The sequence below is a fragment of the Mobula birostris genome, chromosome 11, assembly GCF_030028105.1.
Source record: "Mobula birostris isolate sMobBir1 chromosome 11, sMobBir1.hap1, whole genome shotgun sequence".
Classification (NCBI taxonomy): domain Eukaryota; kingdom Metazoa; phylum Chordata; class Chondrichthyes; order Myliobatiformes; family Myliobatidae; genus Mobula; species Mobula birostris.
This window is the reverse complement of record NC_092380.1, coordinates 82,651,180-82,669,178: the sequence shown is the minus strand read 5'-3', so window position 1 is coordinate 82,669,178 and position 17,999 is coordinate 82,651,180. Positions and strand designations below refer to the sequence as shown.

The window sequence follows — 17,999 nt, the reverse complement described above, 5'->3', positions numbered from 1 at the left end:
TGCCAACTACCATTGATAAAAATCACAGTTTTTTTTAAAACACAAACACATGTAACTGACAGTATTTAAAAACTGTACACTCTAAGCACAGTTTAGTGTCTAATGGCTAGCCAAGTACTCATGACTGATGCTAGTTAGAAACTATTCAGAAACAGTCACCTGTCCCAATTAGGCAGCATAATGTCCCCAATAAACAAAGGGAATCCAAAAACAAAGGGAAAACAAAGGGCTATTTTCTCATTTCTTTTTTGACCTTTAAGAGTTGTCCTAAATAAGTGGCTGCCCCAATTAACCGGAATCCACTGTATTAGAAAATCTCAACAGCTACCTTCTCACTTCAGTTGATGGCATTCCTAGGCCCTAGGGAATTAAACCCATACCATTAAGTTCAAATGGATCTCAAAATCTCAGGAAAAGAACCTGATTTAAATATTATTACCTCTTATTCATTCCTCCAGAGGGACTAGTGATTAAACTGGAAATAATACCTGCAGACTGTAACATCTGTTCATCTGTCAAAAGTGGAAGATAAAATGTAGACGTCATACTCTTGTGTCTGTTAAATCTTTTCACTTGGACTTTTTAAACAAATTGAAAATGATGGAATGAAAGCTCCAAATTGACAAAAAACATATATAAAATTTAAGATGGTTGTGCTTCATTCCAATGCTGATAGAAGAAGAAAGTCCTTATCCCCAAGTGGAGTCATCGGGACGCCGTCATGACAGCATTTTTTTAAGCAGGCTTTCTTATTTTTACAAGGACGAGTTGCTAGGTGGATACTCAACCCAGCACGGATGGAAAATGTGCAAGGGAGCCGGCTGGATTCGAACTCGGGAGCCTTCACTCTGAAGTCCGGCGCTGATGCCACTATGCCACCAGCTGGCCAAATGCAGATAGCAATGCAATTAAAAAATGTTGGTCCAGAATACTAGTTCAAAGTACACCTATTATCAAAGTATGTATACATTATACAGCCTTGAAAGCAAATAAACATTCAGAACTGAAGTCCATGAAAGAGAGTCTGCCCACAGACAAGAAACCAGAGCCTCAGTTCTGCGCAGAACCGACTAAATGTCACGGAGCTGTGAGCTAAACAGGCCCATCCCCTACCTCCGACCTGAACATCCTGACCTTTTCAATCTGGCCCAGCACTTAAATCATCAGTCAAACATTGGGTTCTGTCGCTTTGATATGTGAGGTTTGGACCCTGCCACCTCGATTTGGCCTGTACCCAACCTTTCCAATTCAGCCCAGAGCTTAAATTGATCGAACCTCGGGTCTTTCCTCACTCTCAGCGATGAGCCTGCTGTCTTGCCTCCACTCACCCTGACTCTGCCGATAAGCAGTCACTGAGCTTCACTAGCGCCATCTTAAACCAGAAGTACCCAAGCACAGTAGTCATTTTTTCTACGAAACCTATTTAAAGAATGCTTTTTAAACGATGCTATCCCAGCATAGAGATCCTATTACAGGTGGGCTCCCTTTAATCTACCTTACGCCCCTACCTGCTCCACTTAGGCCTCAGATTCTGCACTCACTTACCACCACTCTGGCAATCTCGTAAATGACTCCCATGTTTTCTTGTCAGACTTTTTCATCCTCCAAGGCTCCAACTGCCAACTTTCACCTCAACAGTTTCAACTCTGCAGGTAACATTGCACAAGGCCCTCTAAAGACATTCAAAGAATCTCCTACTACCCTCTCCAATTTCCAGTAACCACTACCTGCCTTCACTGTTACAAACTCCAATCTCTAGCTACCATTCCCATCTTCAGCATATCACGCAGTGATTTGATTGGCCCTTCTCTCTTTCCCAAAACCAGGACTAGAACTTTGTCCTGGACTTACCATATTTTTCTTTGTGAACTGTATGAGGAAAAAAAAAAGTAGGCAACAGGCAATTATTCGGAGCTTAAAGCCTGATGGAAGAATGTTTAGGCCTTTTAGTTCACTTGTTTGAGAGTCAATCACAAAAATGTCAGCACTACCAAGTAACAGTAGAACAATTGAAAACAATTCTCAGAGATAACCATAAAACCAGTTTCTTTAGCTTCATAGTTATTTACAAACAAAAAATATTTTAAATTCTGTGGATTGTGAAGAATAACAAATATATAATCATAATTTAGTAGTTAGTTTGCAAATACAGTCATCAGCAAATTGCAAACTTTAAAAAAATATCAAAATCATCACTGGAAGAGATTTACTAACTATATTGTTATTAAGTATAGTCAAATGAAGTCACAAATTATTTAGAGTGAATGCAAGGCACTCTGCTGCGTAACATGGCAAATCAGCCTACTTTGAGCAACACACCACTTTAGATCTGACTGTAGGGGGCATGACTATACTAGCAAAGCTGTAGGTGACTTTTCTTCATTAATCCTGAACCAGCAGCTTTGGTGGCCAGTTTGTCCTGGGATTATGAATGCATAAAATAAAAGATTTAAAAAAAAGCTACAAAGAAAATAGCTCATTTGGCAAATACGTTGATATTGTCCTTTGCAATGCATTTAATTGTTTTGGGATTAAAATATTAATCATGTTATGGGAAGAAACATTCTTAAGGTGGGCAGAAAGAATTACTTCAAAATTCTCTCTCTTTGGCCTATTTAATTTAAACGTTATTTAACAGTTCTAATAAGTTCTGCAAAATACTAATCGAGATTACAATATAGAATATATTTTGTTCCAAACACTGTGAGATAAATGCATTCTGTTCACTCTTGCATTAACAAAATAAATGTTCTACATGGTTAGCCAAAACAGGAAACATTTGTTATAAGCAACATAAGCTAGTACGTCACGTCACATGAGGAAAGCCTGAGCAGTTATTTAGTTAGGCAGCGATCATTAAAATTCCATTAAAAGTAGTATATTCAGTCATTATTCAATGCTTCTCTTTTTGTGAAGTATCTACATAATATCTTTAACAGGCAGGCTTTATTTAAATGAAATAAATACACGGAACATATATTGCATAGAATTACAGGAAAATTATATTGAGAAAGGAGGCAATTCCATGTAAGTTTTAGCTCTTCAAATACACATTCAAGTACTTTTCAAGTGCAGAGAGAATTTACACCTCTACCCCATTTCAGACAACAGGTTCCAGGCCTCCTTACCATCTAAGTGTAAATTCAGTTGATGGATAAAGTTAACATAGTTTAATATTGTATAGAAGTCTTCAGGAAATTACATGAATATATTGTTCTTCATGTGGATACCATATTATTGAACTGAATTTGAAAAATATTCAGCTGAATGCTACAATTATTCAAAAAAATTATAAATACTTACATATTTATTTTTATCTAAATCTAACAAATTGTTAGTGAAATTATTGATTCACATAATTTGAAATGTGATATTTCAGACATCAAGGCACAGGTTTATTTTCAAGTTAAAATTAGAATTTGATCTTATTGCAACTATTCTGTATGGCAAGTACTGTAAAGATTGGAAAGGCTAGAGCTGTTTTCTTTGGCACAAACAGTGTGTAAAATCACATGAGTTTTAATAGCGTAAACAAAGAACTCATTTGCTTTTGTTAGTGGATTAAGTTATTTGGCATAATTAGTTGTAACTACCTGAAACAGCAGAAGAGGTAAAAGCCTTCATGACATGTCACAAAAGCATATGCAGAAGTGAATCGCATATCACAAGGATCTACTAAGGAACATCTGCTAACAGATTTGCGAATACCTTCCACAACCTGAAAAGCAACTAGCTCCAACCAGTACCAAGCCTCCAGTTCTTAAAAAGGGATGAAGCATTGAATTAAACATTTTTGTACAACGCACAAAGCACTGGAGGAACTTAGTGAATCAGACAACATCTATGGAAGGAAATAGTCAATATTTTGGATTAAAACCAATCATCTGAACACAAATCTAGATGAAAAATGTTGACCCAAAATGTCAACTGTCCGGTTCTTCCATAGATACTATCTGACCCGCTGAGCTCCTCTGCCACTTTGCGTATGGCTCCAGGTTCCAGTGTCTGCAGTCCCTTCTGTCTCCATTTCTACACAATGCTACACAACACAAGAAATGCAACACTGGGGTATAGCTGCAGGCACTTAACTAGGAACAGTTCCCAGATCCATTGATGCTGGCCTTCAGAAATCTGACAATAGTCCCTAGATCAAATAATGTCTGACTGTGTCACGAGTTCTAAAAGCCAGAACTGAGGCAAAACAGATCTGATCCTATTGCGAAAAGAAGTTCTTTATCGCTGTAATCTCGTCAAGGTTAGTGAAGGCAGCCACAAACCTTAACTGATAATACAAGGAAGATCATGATAATCACCCTTTAGCAGATGTTCGAGTGCCCAGCTGACAGCTGATACTAACTATAATATTGGAGCAATTCAAAGATAGGTAATAAGAAATAAAAGGAGTAATGACAATAAGATAGTGTCATGTTCATGCAATATTTCTATTTTCTGGATTTCCTTAGCATTTAAAAATCTATTTTCTGTCTTGAATATACTTTGAGCTTCCACAATCCTAACCATCTTCTACTGAAGAAAATGCATCTCATCTGAACACCCTGAACCCCCAACTTCTTATTATGAGATTCTAACTCTTCGTTCTAGATACGTCAGCCAGACAAACATCAATCTCACAAAAACTCAGTTCAGCCCCTAAAAAAAAGTTCAGTGTTTCATCGAGATCATCTCTCATCTTCTAAACTCAAGGCAGCAGGCAGGCTCAGGTTGGCAAACTGTTACTAATGGAGTACAGCAAACACCAGTGCCTGGGTCCCAGATTTTCAAAATCTATACAGTATCAATGATTTGACTGAGGGAACTAAGTGCCATTTTTCCAAGTTTGCGAATGATAAACTAAGTAAAACTGGGAGAATATAAAAAGGCTAAAGGGATAAAGACCATCTAATTGAGAGGACAAGAATATGGCAAATGGAATATGGTATGGGAAAATGTGATATTGTCTACTGAATGCACAAGACCGAAAAGCAGAGAATTTCCTTTAGGAGACTTCTTTAAGTCTTCAAAAGACTTAATTTCTAAGTCTAAATTTCTTTAGACTAAATACTAAGTAGCATTGATCGCCAATGTGATTCACTGAAAGTTGGCATACAGATGCAGGTAACAGTTAGGAAGGCCTTAGTTAGGAAAAGATTTGTATACAAAAGCCAAAATGTTTTACTGCAGATCTACAGGGGTTTAAGACCCTAAGATATAGGAGTAGGATTAGGCCATTTTGCCCACTGAGTCTGTTCCGCCATTTCATCATGGCTGATCCATTTTCCTTCTTACCCCCAAACTCCGGCATTCTCCCTGTTTATATTCTAGTCCTCTCAAAATAAATGCTAACATCACATCTGTCTTCCTCACCACCAACTCAACCTGAAAATTAACATTTAGGGAATCCTGCATGAGGACTCCCAAGTCCCTTTGCACCTGAGATTTTTAAATTTTCTCTCCAATTAAAAAATAGTCTACCCTTTTATTTCTTATATCAAAGTGCATGACCATCTTCTTTTTCTTCGGTTGTCCATTGAAATCCGATGACAACATCCACTTCTTCAATGGTGAGATCTTTGATGACTATATAGTCCTATCCTGGACCCACAAGCTCTATTGCAGGTGGGACATGTATATGTGATGGTGGTGGTGGTAATGGTGGCAATCATGGCTGCATTTCTCCTGGCTCTCTTCTGCTGTTTTCTGGTTGTTCTTTCCATCTCCAGAATACGAACCCCGTCCCTACACAGCTGTCTCCAAGTGGTACAGTCAGCAGCAACCTCCTCCAGGTCCTCGGGTCTGATCTTGCACTTCCTTAAAGCATTCTTCAACTGATCCTTATAGCGCTTCTTCAGCCCTCCAGCTGAGCGTCGACCATGATGCAGCTGGCCATATAACACTGTGGGGTAGCTGACATGGGGATATCCTCATCACGTGCCCCAGCCACTGCAGTTGGCGCTGGGTGATCATGGCCTCAATACTTCTACAGATGGTCTTTACAAGTATTTCAATGTGAGGCACACGCTCACGCCAGGTAATTCCTAGGATGCGTTGGAGGCAGCTTATGTGGAAGCACTCCAAGGACTTGATGTGACGCCTGTAGGTTACCCAAGCTTCTACTCAGGTGACCATAGGAGGACAAGAGTCTGAGCCCTTCCTTGTACGCACAGAGGTGAGGCAGGGGTGTGTGCTAGCGCCAGTGCTCTTTAACATCTTCCTCTTGTGTGTTACCAAGCTTCTCCACAACGAGGTTGAAGACAGCAGCTATGTGGCAGTGGATGTCAGATTAGATGGCAACCTCTTTGATATCAGGAGACATGACCATACACTTCCTGACACTATATTCCATTTGACACTTCTTTGCACATTTTCCAAATACGTCCAAATCCTTTTTTTTAGCCTCTCCATTTCATCAAAACTATCCACCTCCCCCACCTATCTTCATATCATCTACAAACTTGGCCACAAAGCCATCAATATCATCTAAATCATTGATATTTAACGTAAAAAGCAGTCCCAACATAGACCCCTCTGGAACACCACTAGTCACTGACAGCCAACCAGAAAAGGCTTCCTTTATTCCCATTCTTTGCCTTCTGCCAATCAGTCACTGCTTTATCTATGCTAGAATCTTTCCTGTAATGTCATGGGCTCTAAATGTGTTAAGCAGACTCATGTGTGGCACCTTGACAAAGGCCTTCTAAAATTCCAAAAACACAGCAACCACCAATTCTCCTTCATCTATCCTGCTTCTTATTTCTTCAAAGAATTCCAAAAGATTTATCAGGCAAGATCTTCTCCTTAAGGAAACCATGCTAACCATGTTGCCATTTATTTCAAGGGGAATAGAATATAAAAGCAAAAAGATAATGCTGAGGCTTTATGAGACACTAGTCACGCCACACATGCAGTATTGTCAACAGTTTTGGGCCCCATATCTCAGAAAGGATGTGTTGTCATTGGAGAGAGTTCAGAGGAGGTTCACGACAATGATTCTGAGAATGAAAAGGTTAACATATGAGAAACGCTTGGCTCGTAGTAACTGGAATTTAGAAGAATGTGGGGAGAATCTCATTGAAACCTACCGAATGTTGAAAGGACTAGATAGGGTGGATGTGGAGAGGATGTTTCATATGGTGGGGGTATCCAGAACTAGAGGGCATAGACTCAAAATTGAGGGGGCAACCTTTTAGAACAGAGGTAAGGAGGAGTTTTAGCCAGAAAATAGGGAATCTGTGGGGCGGAATTTGATAGTTTTCTGATCGGTCAGGGTATCAAAGGATATGGCGAGAAGGCAGGTGTATGGGGCTGAGCGGGATCTGGGATCAGCAATGATGGAATGGCGGAGCATACTCGATGGGCTGAATGGCCTAATTCTGCTCATGTGCCTTATGGTCTTAGGCCTATTTTGTCATGTGCCTCCAAGTACCCTAAAACAACATCCTTAACAATTGACTCCATCATCTTCCAGACCACTGAGGTCAGATTAACTGGCCTATAATTACCTTCCTTCTGCCTCTCTCCCTTCTTGAAGAAAGAAATCTGCAATTTTCCAGTCCTCTAGAATCATTCCAGAATCTATTGATTCTTGAAAGATCATTACTAATGCCTCTACAATCTCTTCAGCCACCTCTTTCAGAAATCTTCACTGAGTGGGGAATCTTTGGAACTCTCTACCCAAAGAAATTGTGAAAGCTCACTCTTTGAGATAATTCAAAACCGAGACTAATAGATGTGCCAATAGTAAGAGAATCATAGGATATGGAAATCATGCAGGAAATAGCACGGAGGTAGAAAATATGGCATAATCTTGTTGAATAGTGGAACAGCCTCAGAATGTCAAATGGCCTACTCTTGCTTCTATTACCCTTGTTCTTCCTATATGCCAAAAGAACTGCCCCTGCGCAAAAAAAAAATCTGATACAAGTCAATGCAGTGATAAGTTAACATAACTCCTAAGTACCTCCGGTTCATATCTTGTCTCTTCATCATCCTTAGATGATTGTCCTCCCTTCTCAGGAGAGTTTGTCAGTACTTTCTTCATATCTATGCATTTTTCAGTATCTTCTGCTATGTCCGCAATAGTCGGAGGTTCTGTATTTTGTTCCTTTGTGTCCCCTGGAAATAAAAAGGCTTTCATATTTACTCAGAGAATTAAATACTACATTTGTTCATAAGTCAAACAGCTTGACAATACGGTCCATCAAAAAGCAAGCAATGTATCATTTTACTAAATAATCTAAGTGATGAAAAGGCAGGCAGACCTCTAAATCAACACATTGAATCATGCTAAGTTCTAGGTGTCAAATCAATCGAATTAAATCAGGTTTAATTATCATTCAAGCCATACATAGATACAGCTGAATGAGACAGCATTCCTTAGAGGCCAAGGTGCAAAACATTCAAAAATAACAAGCAAACATTAAAAAAAAAGTGAGTAACAAATTCAAAGAAGCATATTCAGTAAAAAAAACATATACTCCAAGACCCGGAGCGACAATGTCCAGCAATCTCCCGACAGTATACAGACGCACGCAATCCAGCCTGTCATTCCACCACTCAAACACGGAAGAGCCACACTGAAGGGCAAGGCTAGGCCACAGCCGAGCTCAACCACGTTGTAGTACTTCCACATTTCTCAGTTGGTCCACAGCAGCAGACAAACCCAAGGCTTGTGGCCTAGTTCTTGTTATAAACAAGGCTACATAGCTCCCATGTCAACTGTCCCTCCATCAGACCAGGGTAACAAGCCTGCAGTAATTTACATTATCACTATCCAAGAGTCTTGCAATCGCAAGAGAAACGTCTAAGACAATCTTCCATGGATATACAGCACCAACTTCGATGCTTCTGAGCAGCAACATGGTCTGCAGTCAGGTCATCTCCTCCAAACCCAAACCAGCTCCTCCAACATCCCAGTGGACTCCTCCGATATACCCACAAAATGTTTCAGTCTGAAACCCTTCCAGGGCCTGCCGAAGGATCTCGGCTTGAAAAGTCGACAGTACTTTTTTCCATAGATGCTGCCTGTCCTGCTGAGTTCATCCAGTATTTTGTTGCTTAGACTTTCAGCATCTGCAGATTCTCTCCTGTTTGTCCTCCGATATCCCTACCAGCTCCTCCGACACACCAGCAGGCTCCTCCAATATCCTGTCTAGCTTCTCCAATATCCCAATCAGCCCCTTCGACACCTCACCCAGTTCTCTCCCCAACACTGGGGCTGGCCCCTTCTACATCTCACCCGGCTCCGCTGCCGACACCAGTCCAACTACTCAGATCAACGAGCAGCTCGCTGATGGAGTAGCCCTGCAGTACTCGATGTTCTTGGAGTAGAACTGTCTTTCGATTGTAAAAAAACAAATTTTACGAAGAATAAAACACCTTTGGTTAGCCCCCGAGAAGCCATTGCATTCGCACGTGCTGCCATCTTACAGGAAGATTTTACGTGTCAGGATTTTAGTGTGAATTCCTCAATGCAATATTAGTGTGGTGACATTTTGTTGCACCATTATCCTAGAAAATCCCTTCTGCCATTTTGCCCTCTGCCATTTATGAAAAAGAAGAACAAATTCAGTTTTCCTTGGGATGAGTTCCTTATGACCTTTGCTATGTTGCAGAAAATACTAATAATTTCTCCAATAGAAACTTAAAACGTACCTAAGATTAGAAATTCAGTTTGGAGGAAGACAGGGATTTAGATTTCCATTTGTGAAGACCAATAAATCTCAAGCACAGTTACAAAATCTAAATTTAAAAAATGGACTGTTAATTCTATCTAACAAAAACTGAGGCACCTTTAAGTGAATTGATATACAGAGGGATTTTGGAGTCCAAGTCCAGAGTTCCTTGAGAGTGGCAAAACAAGTAGATAAGATAACAAATGCATTACAAAGCATTTCTGCCTTCATTAGCCAGGGTATTGTGTACAAAAGTCAGTAAGTCAAATTGCAGTTGTATAAACCTTTGGCTAGACCACATATGTGGTATTGCTTACAGTCCTGCGTGTCCCATTGCACTTGGTGATAAAATGTTTCAAGCAGGAATCCACAGTCTCAATCCCCTCAAGGGAAAAACAGAATAGACCAGGGGAGTTAAGAGATGCCAGAATCATAGCCACCTCCAAAAAAGAAGAGAAATCTAGATGTGGATTTATTCCTCCTAATAATAAAAGTCAAAGTCATTATCAGGGTTCTTTTGAAATGTCTCCTCCCAGTGGGAAAAACCAATCGTGAATTACAGAATGGGCTCTATCCAATTGCAGCCATAATGACACAATCTTCACATGCAACTCCAAGAAAAATCCAGAAAGCAGCAGCATACTCTACATATGGCCTTAACAAAGCTTTGAACCTTTGAATCTAGGAGGCACTGTGGAACACACTCCTTAAATTAGGCTACCCACAGAAATTCAACTCCCATCTTACTATGGATTCATGACAGCACAAAAACAGCACGGGAGGAAAATGGATCAGCCATGATGACATGATGCAGCAGACTCAATGGGACAAATAGCATGATTCTGCTCCTGTGTGTTATGGTCTCATAAAAATTCACCATGAGAACCTCTCATATCAGAAACCACCTCTCTATTGCCTTTGGTCAAATGAGGAAAAGCTCATGGTATACTGGAGATCCCTGCATTCCTGGATGGGCAATAGATGGCATCTCAGGGCACTGGATGAAATACCACTAACACACCTCAGCAAAATCCCCCAAGTTCATTGGAAGGATAAGCAAAACAGCATCATTGTGCTCATTCAGGCCAATATCCCCAGCATCAAGGCTCTGATGCACTCAGACCATTACGCAGAGAAAACTATGTCATTTACAGGCCCAACACAAGTCCCATAATCCAATCCACAGTCTTCATTAGCCACTCTCTGTTCAGAGACAGTTATAAATAGATAATAAATGTTGGCCTAGAAAGTGATGCCCACATCCTGTCAATGAATAAAATAAATACTAAATTTTAATCCAATTTGACAGAGCTGCTTACCTTTTCTAAGGTGAATAAAAGATTCCAGAAATTCTTCATATGTTTGTTCATGGCTCCTGCAAAACTTTTCCAAAGCTTCACAAGTTATACCTTCCTTCTCCATTGTTGAAAGAGTCATAAACAATAGTGTATCTTATGCATTACTCTGGAATAGAAAGGAAATGGTGTAAAAGACATAAACGCACCAAAATTCACAGATATTTTCAGCAAATCTAAGGCGAGGGTGGGGGGCATTGAGAGGAAAGAAGTCTCCATATCAAATCAAATGTCCAAGCGTTTTAATTCCAAATGCTTTAGGTGAAATTAAATTTGATGACTATTTAACAGGAATTGCTAACTAAGTGGTTATCTTTTAATTGACATTGTTCCAGATTAGTTGGAAAAGAATGGAAATCAAAATTGCATTTACCATGCTCTCAAGAACAAATAAATTATAACTACATTGCAAACATTTTTACTGTGCAAGACTGTAATATAGAGACATTTTGGACACAATAGAATCTCATAAACTGCAAATTTGATGAATGATCAGCATTCCCTTTTAGATATCATCCACTCATTGAAACATTTGCTCCTCCAAATGTTAAATCCAACTGCATGGAAGGTTGGTCAGGTAGGCATTCAAGATGAGGTCATAAATTGGATTAGACACTGGCTTTGTGGGAGAAGCCAGAGAGAGATAGTAGATAGTTGCCTCTCTGACTGGAGGCCTGTGACATGTGGAGTGCCGCAAGGACTGGTGCTGGATCTGTCATTGTTTGTCATCTATATCAATGATCTGGATGACAATGTTGTTAACTGCATCAGCATATTTGCAGGGATGACATCAAGTTTAGGGTGGAGTGGACAGCAAGGAAGACTATCAGAGCTTGTTGCAGGATCTAAACCAGCTGGAAAAATGGGCTAGAAAATGACAGATGGAATTTAATGCACTTCAGTAGGATCAACCAGGGTAGGTCTTACACAGTGAACAGTAAGGTATGGAGGAGTGCAGTAGAACAAAGGGATCTGGGAGTACAGGTCCATAATTCACTGAAAGTGGCAGCAGAGGTAGATAGAGTCATAAAGAAAGTTTTTGGCACATTGACCTTCATAAATCAAAGTACTGAGTACGAGATGGGATGTTATATTGAAGTTTTATAAGACGTTGGTGAGGTCTAATTTTGGAGTATTAAGTGCAGTTTAGGTCACCTGCCTATAGGAAGTATGTAAATTAGGTTGAAAGAGTATAGTGACAATTTACAAGGATGTTGCTGGGACTGGAAAACCTGATTGATAAGGAAAGGTTGAACAGCTTAGGACTTTATTCCTTGGAACATAGAAAATTGAGTGGAGATTTAATAGAGATATACAAAATAATGAAGGGTACATATAGGGTAAAAGTAAGCAGGCTTTTTCCACTGAGGTTGGGTGGAACTACAACTGGAGGTCATAGTTAAGGGTGAAAGGTGAAAAGTTTAAGGTGAACATGAGGGGAAACTTTTCGGAGGGGTGTGAGAGTGTGAAACAAGCTGCCAGCACAGGTGGTGCATATGCAAGCTTGATTTCAACGGTTAGGAGAAGTTGGAAAATTTACATGGGTGGTAGAGGTATGGAGGGCTATGGACCCGGTGCAGGATGATGAGAGTAGGCAGTTTAAACGGTTCGGCACGAACTAGGTGGGCCGAAGGCCAGTTTCTATGCTATGCTTTTCTATGACTCTTTGCATACATGGCCAATCAATCCTGAACCTATTATTTTCTGAATACTGATAATTCAGGAATTATGGCAAACATACTTACATAAGTACAGATCTGAATAAAAACTAGTGAACAAATATAAATATGTCTGATATATTGATAGCTTTTATCTTCAGTGAGCTGGAATGTAAAGGGAGAATTAATGTGAGTTTTATAAAAAAGTATAGAAAGAATCGTATATTTTGAGTATTGAGTATTTGACAATTGGAAAAACTCACAAAGCAAATAATAAATCTGAATATACCTTATGTTTTCAAAATTAATTGTTTTTAACAATGAAACAAGGATACTAAATCACAAAGCATTTAAAAACATAACAGATAAAATCTATTACAGAGCAGGTATCCAACTTCTGCAATTTTTTTCCTCTGGGGAATCATGAATGAACCAGTACGAAATGTTTACATGAAGCAATCTCAATGATTTATGCAAAACTTGGTGGTTTGGTAACAGGAAGCATTCGTATCTATTGTCTGACTTCTAGCATTGATAACTAAGTTAGGATACATAGAAAACTGATGCCATGTTTCTAAAGCTTGTCCGAAAAAGTAGTAGAAAACATCTTTAGATAAATTACCCAATTTATGTGTTGATGTTCTAACTGACATCGGACGTGAAAATGATCCCCTGCAGAAAACATGCCATCAAGTAAGTGATCAAATTATTTCTTTCCAGTGTGGCTGTATTTTACAAATAATTGTGTAGGAATGCAAATGGAACTAAATCAATTGTTTATGATCTTTTATTGAGCTATTTTTACACAAGTGCAATTTTCCTCTAAAGGACTGAAGAACTTGCAATTATAATTCTGTGCTTCATACACGATGATGTTCTAAAATGTGTCTCCGTCAATAAAATATAGATACTGCAAACAGCAACTTAGATGTATCTTCTTTTGTGGTACTAACTGAGGAGGAAAAATACTGGTTAGTAAACTGGAAGAACTTGTAATTCCTGTTCAAAAAAAAAGCCATGGTCTATGGAATCATGTAGCCCACCTGGTCCACAATAACCATTAGAAGCCCATTTACACTAATCACACTTAAACACTCCTCGCCCTGTCTCATGAAGTCCCATTCACTATCCATCTGAGGGACATGATAGAAAACTGGAAGAAAGAGCCCTACAAGTCACATGGAGACACAAAATACTCTGCAGATGCTGGGGTCAAAGCAACACTCACAACATGCTGGAGGAACTCAGCAGGTCGGGCAGCATCCATGGAAACGATCAGTCAATGTTTCGGGCCGGAACCCTTTATCAGGACGGAGTCACATGGAGAACATGCAAACCCTATACAGACAGCACTGAAAATCAGGAATGATTCTGGGTCACAGGCACTGTGAGACAGCGGTTCTACCAGCTGTGCCACTGGGCTGACCACAAAAGTGGGACTTTGTTAACCCACAATTCCTCTTAATCCCAATATCAGCTAGAAGGACAAGGGCAGCAAAAGCATGGGAGTTGCCCTCCAAGCCACATACCATCCTGACTTAGAAACACTGTATACCAGTACTTGTTCCGGTAAGATGGCAGCGCGCACAGATGCAGCCGCTTCTATGGGGTCAACCAAAGGTTTTATTGTCTTGTTAAATCGTCTTGCTACATTCATAAGACCCTGCTGGACATTAAGGACTTGAAGTACTGCAGGTCTGCTCCATCAGCAAGTTGCTCGTTGATAGAGAATCTAAAGGAGCTGGACTTGGTGAGGACCATGGTGGCATGGAATGCTGCAAGTGCAATTCATTAGTTTCTTGGCGAACGGCCGGGAGGCTGCATGACCTCAGTCACAGTGAGGACAAGGCCTCAAGCTGCGGTGTCGCCTGTTTGCAACGGGCCAGGGGGAGGCATCGGAGTTGGGCGCGCTTCATGGGAGACCAGAGGCGGTATGTGCAGCATTCACGATGGATTCGGCGCTGTCCTCCATTGCTCACTCGGCAGAAGGAAAACCATATTGTGTTTGACTGCAGACTACTGCGACACTCACGGACTCAGCCACATGGACTATATTTTTTTTATATTTTACTGCTATTTTATCTGTGCTATATGTGCCTTGTGCTGTATATGACTACTGGTACTGTATTCTGTACCTTGGCTCCAGAGTAACACTGTTTTGTTTAGCTGTATTCATGTATGGTTGAATGACAATTAAACTTGAACTCGATCATGGTTTCTTCACCACCACTGGGTCAATAGCATGGACCTCTCTCCTTAATGGCATTGTGGGTATATCCATATCTCAAGGACTGCTGCAGTTCAAGAAGGCAGCTCACCACCACCACCTTCTCAAAGGCAATGAAGGATAGATAATTAAAGCTGGTTCCACTGCAAAGCCCACATCCCTGAAATCCGGGGTTCCTAACCTGAGTCCATGGACCCCTTGCTTAATGGTATTGGTCTATGGCATAAAAAAAGGTTGTGAACCCCTGCCTTAAATAAATAAAAAAAGATTTAGCAAACATGAACACATTTCCCTTCATCAAGCCCTCACAGTCATCTTTACACCCCACAATGCTTTCCTATCTGTTTGCACAACTCCAGCATAGAGCATTAGGATCTCAAATGCAGCTAGAGCCCATAAATAGCAACAGGTAAACATCTTCAATGACATTGGACAAGTGACAAACATCAAGATGATAATACCACATTTTTTCCCCATCAGATAATGGCATGGAATCTTTTGCGTCAGTCCAAGAAGGCATAAAGAGCTGTGGTTAAATGTCTCCTCTAAGCAGCAGCTTCACATCTGCATAATTTCTTCAGAATAATATGGTAATATCATTGTAATTTCTTAAACATAGGATATACAGTAATGTGCAAAAGTCTTCACCGCATATATGTAGCTAGGGTGCCTAATACGTTTGCACAGTACTGTAGTAATTTTCTGTAATGCACTGTCCCGCTGACACAAAAAAAATTCATGATTTATGTGAGTGACGATAAATCTGATTCTGATATGGGTCTCTAGTGTAAACTGGTTTGGAAAAAGGGAACAGAGAGGGGAGGGAGCAGGAAGCATCAGAGAGGCATTCTATAACAATCAATAAACCAACTGTTTGGAATCAAATGACCTTGCCTGGTGTCTCAAGGCAGGGTGTGTCTGCACCCGCACCAACCCCACACCTGGCACTCCTTCCCTTCCACCTGTCCCACACACCTCCCACCATCACCATTCCCAACATCTCTTGCTCCTGCCAGATTTACAAACTTATTCTCCACTCCACCTTGACAAATACAGTACTGTGCTAAAGTCTTAGGCACCCTAGCTATAAATATGTGGAAACTAGTAAGCCTGGACAAACATTAGTTTTTATTAATTCTCTTAAGAATGCTATATACTGCTCTTTGCTCACTAAAGAGCAATTCAATCGATAGCAATTTAGCTCACTGAATTATACTGAGACTATGCCATGCAACAGGTCAGGGCACAATTGATCCAATATCAATTCAATCTCTTATCTTCTCATTTTATTGCTTCTTCCAGATAATTCAAGCATAATTCACCTTTTTGAAGTCTGTGCTGGTTACCCTGATTACAACTTTGGAAACAGGTTATGGTCATCAACGTTACTTTTTCAAGTAGCATATTAGTGATAACATCTCCTCCTCCCTGGCAATCAACACAGGCACACCTCAAGAATGTGTGCTTAGCCACTGCTCTACTCACTCTGAACTCTCTATACTCATAGCTAAGCACAGCTCAAATGCCATTTATAAATCAGCCAATTACACCGCAGTTGTTAGCAGAATCTTAGATGGTGACAAGGAGATATACGGGCAACATCCTTATAAATTTTCTCTGTACTCTTTCAATTTTACTGACATCTTTCCTGTAGGTAGGTGACCAAAACTGCACACAATATCCCAAATTAGGCCTCACCAGTATCTTATACACCTTCAATGTAACATCCCAGCTCCTGAGGTCAAAATGTTGATTTATGAAGGCCAATGTGCTAAAGTTATTCTCTATGACCCTATCTACCTGCGACGCCACTTTCAAGGAATTACGTATCTATATTCCCAGATGATTCTGGGAGAGGCAACACTCCCGCTACCACTCATGATACAAGTCCTATTCTGCTTTGTCCTCCCAAAGTGCAACAGCCAATACTTGTCTGCAGTAAATTCCATCTGCCTTTTCTCAGCCCATTTTTACAACTGGTCCAGATCCAGCTGCAACCTTTGACAGTCTTCCTCGGTGTACACTACACCCCAACCTTGGTGACATCCACAAATTTACTGATCCAGTTTACCACATTAACATCCAGATTGTTGATAAAGAATACAAACAACAATGGACCCAGCAGTGATTCCCTACAGCACACCACTAATCACAAGCCACCAGTCAGAAAGGAAACCATCTGCTACCACTCTCTGCCTTCTACCACAAAACCATTGTCTAATCCAACCTATTACCTCCATTCCGAATGTCAGGTGACTGACTGCACCTTCTTGACCAACCTCCCAAGTGGGACATTGTCAAAGGCCTTGCTAAAGTCCATTTAGACAAGATACACTGCCTTGCCTTCATCAACTTTCCTGGTAACTTCCTCGAAAAACTTTAAAATTGGTTTGACCTGACCTCCATGCACAAAGCCACGTTGACTATCCCTAATCAGTCCCTGTTTATCTAAATACTTGTATATCCAATCCCTTAGAATATTTTCCAATAACTTCTTGTTTAAAATGGGCTTCCGATTTAGATGACGCCTTGCTGGCAGCAAACAAAACTACTAACTACTCTATCGATCACACTTCATCTGGAAAAAGATCACTGCAATCAATAGACTGTGACTTCCCTTTTGTAAATAAGCTTTTGAATTGCCTGTATGACCTGGCATTTTTGCAGTGTGAACTGAAATCTCGAAGGCGCAGAATGGTTACGTTGTGACATGTGCGGGTCAAATTGAGGCGGTGGGGCACAGGCCTGAGAGTGAGGTTGTCTACTGCTGGAGCTGACTTGGAGCCAATTCAAAGTGGCAGATCTGAGGCAAGGCAGAGTCGAGGTGGCAGGGTCCAGGCCCAGGGGCGAGGAACAAGCAATGTTTCAGCGAGTTAGGTGCCAGACCAGATTGGAAAGGTCAGTATGGGCTGAAACAAGGTGGCAAAGCCCAGGCCCGACAGCATATTGAAGCAGCAGGGCCTGGCTCTGAGAATGATGAACAAACCAAGGCTAGGGCAATTTAAGCACTCGGCCAGATTGAAAAGGTCAGAGTGTTGGGGCAGGAGGAAAGAGGCATGCTGGTGTTCAGCTCGTTACTCGGCAAGGT

The 17,999-nt window shown here is 40.6% G+C and overlaps 1 protein-coding gene across 5 annotated transcripts in view; it reads right to left on the bottom strand.

Moving 5' to 3' along the window:
- Positions 1–17,999, bottom strand: part of iftap (intraflagellar transport associated protein) — a 44,499-nt gene that overhangs the window by 11,739 nt on the left and 14,761 nt on the right. For 3 of the 5 annotated variants that reach the window (XM_072272673.1, XM_072272678.1, XM_072272674.1), the window contains exons 2-3: positions 10,991–11,135; positions 7,958–8,112 (exon numbers count right to left, since the gene is read on the bottom strand). In XM_072272673.1, coding sequence (XP_072128774.1) covers positions 7,958–8,112; positions 10,991–11,108 — 273 coding nt within the window. In that variant the 5' untranslated portion in view covers positions 11,109–11,135. Of the gene's footprint in view, positions 1–7,957; positions 8,113–10,990; positions 11,136–12,771; positions 12,850–17,999 lie in introns of all 5 variants that reach the window. The other 2 variants (XM_072272676.1, XM_072272677.1) reach the window with 1 other exon arrangement.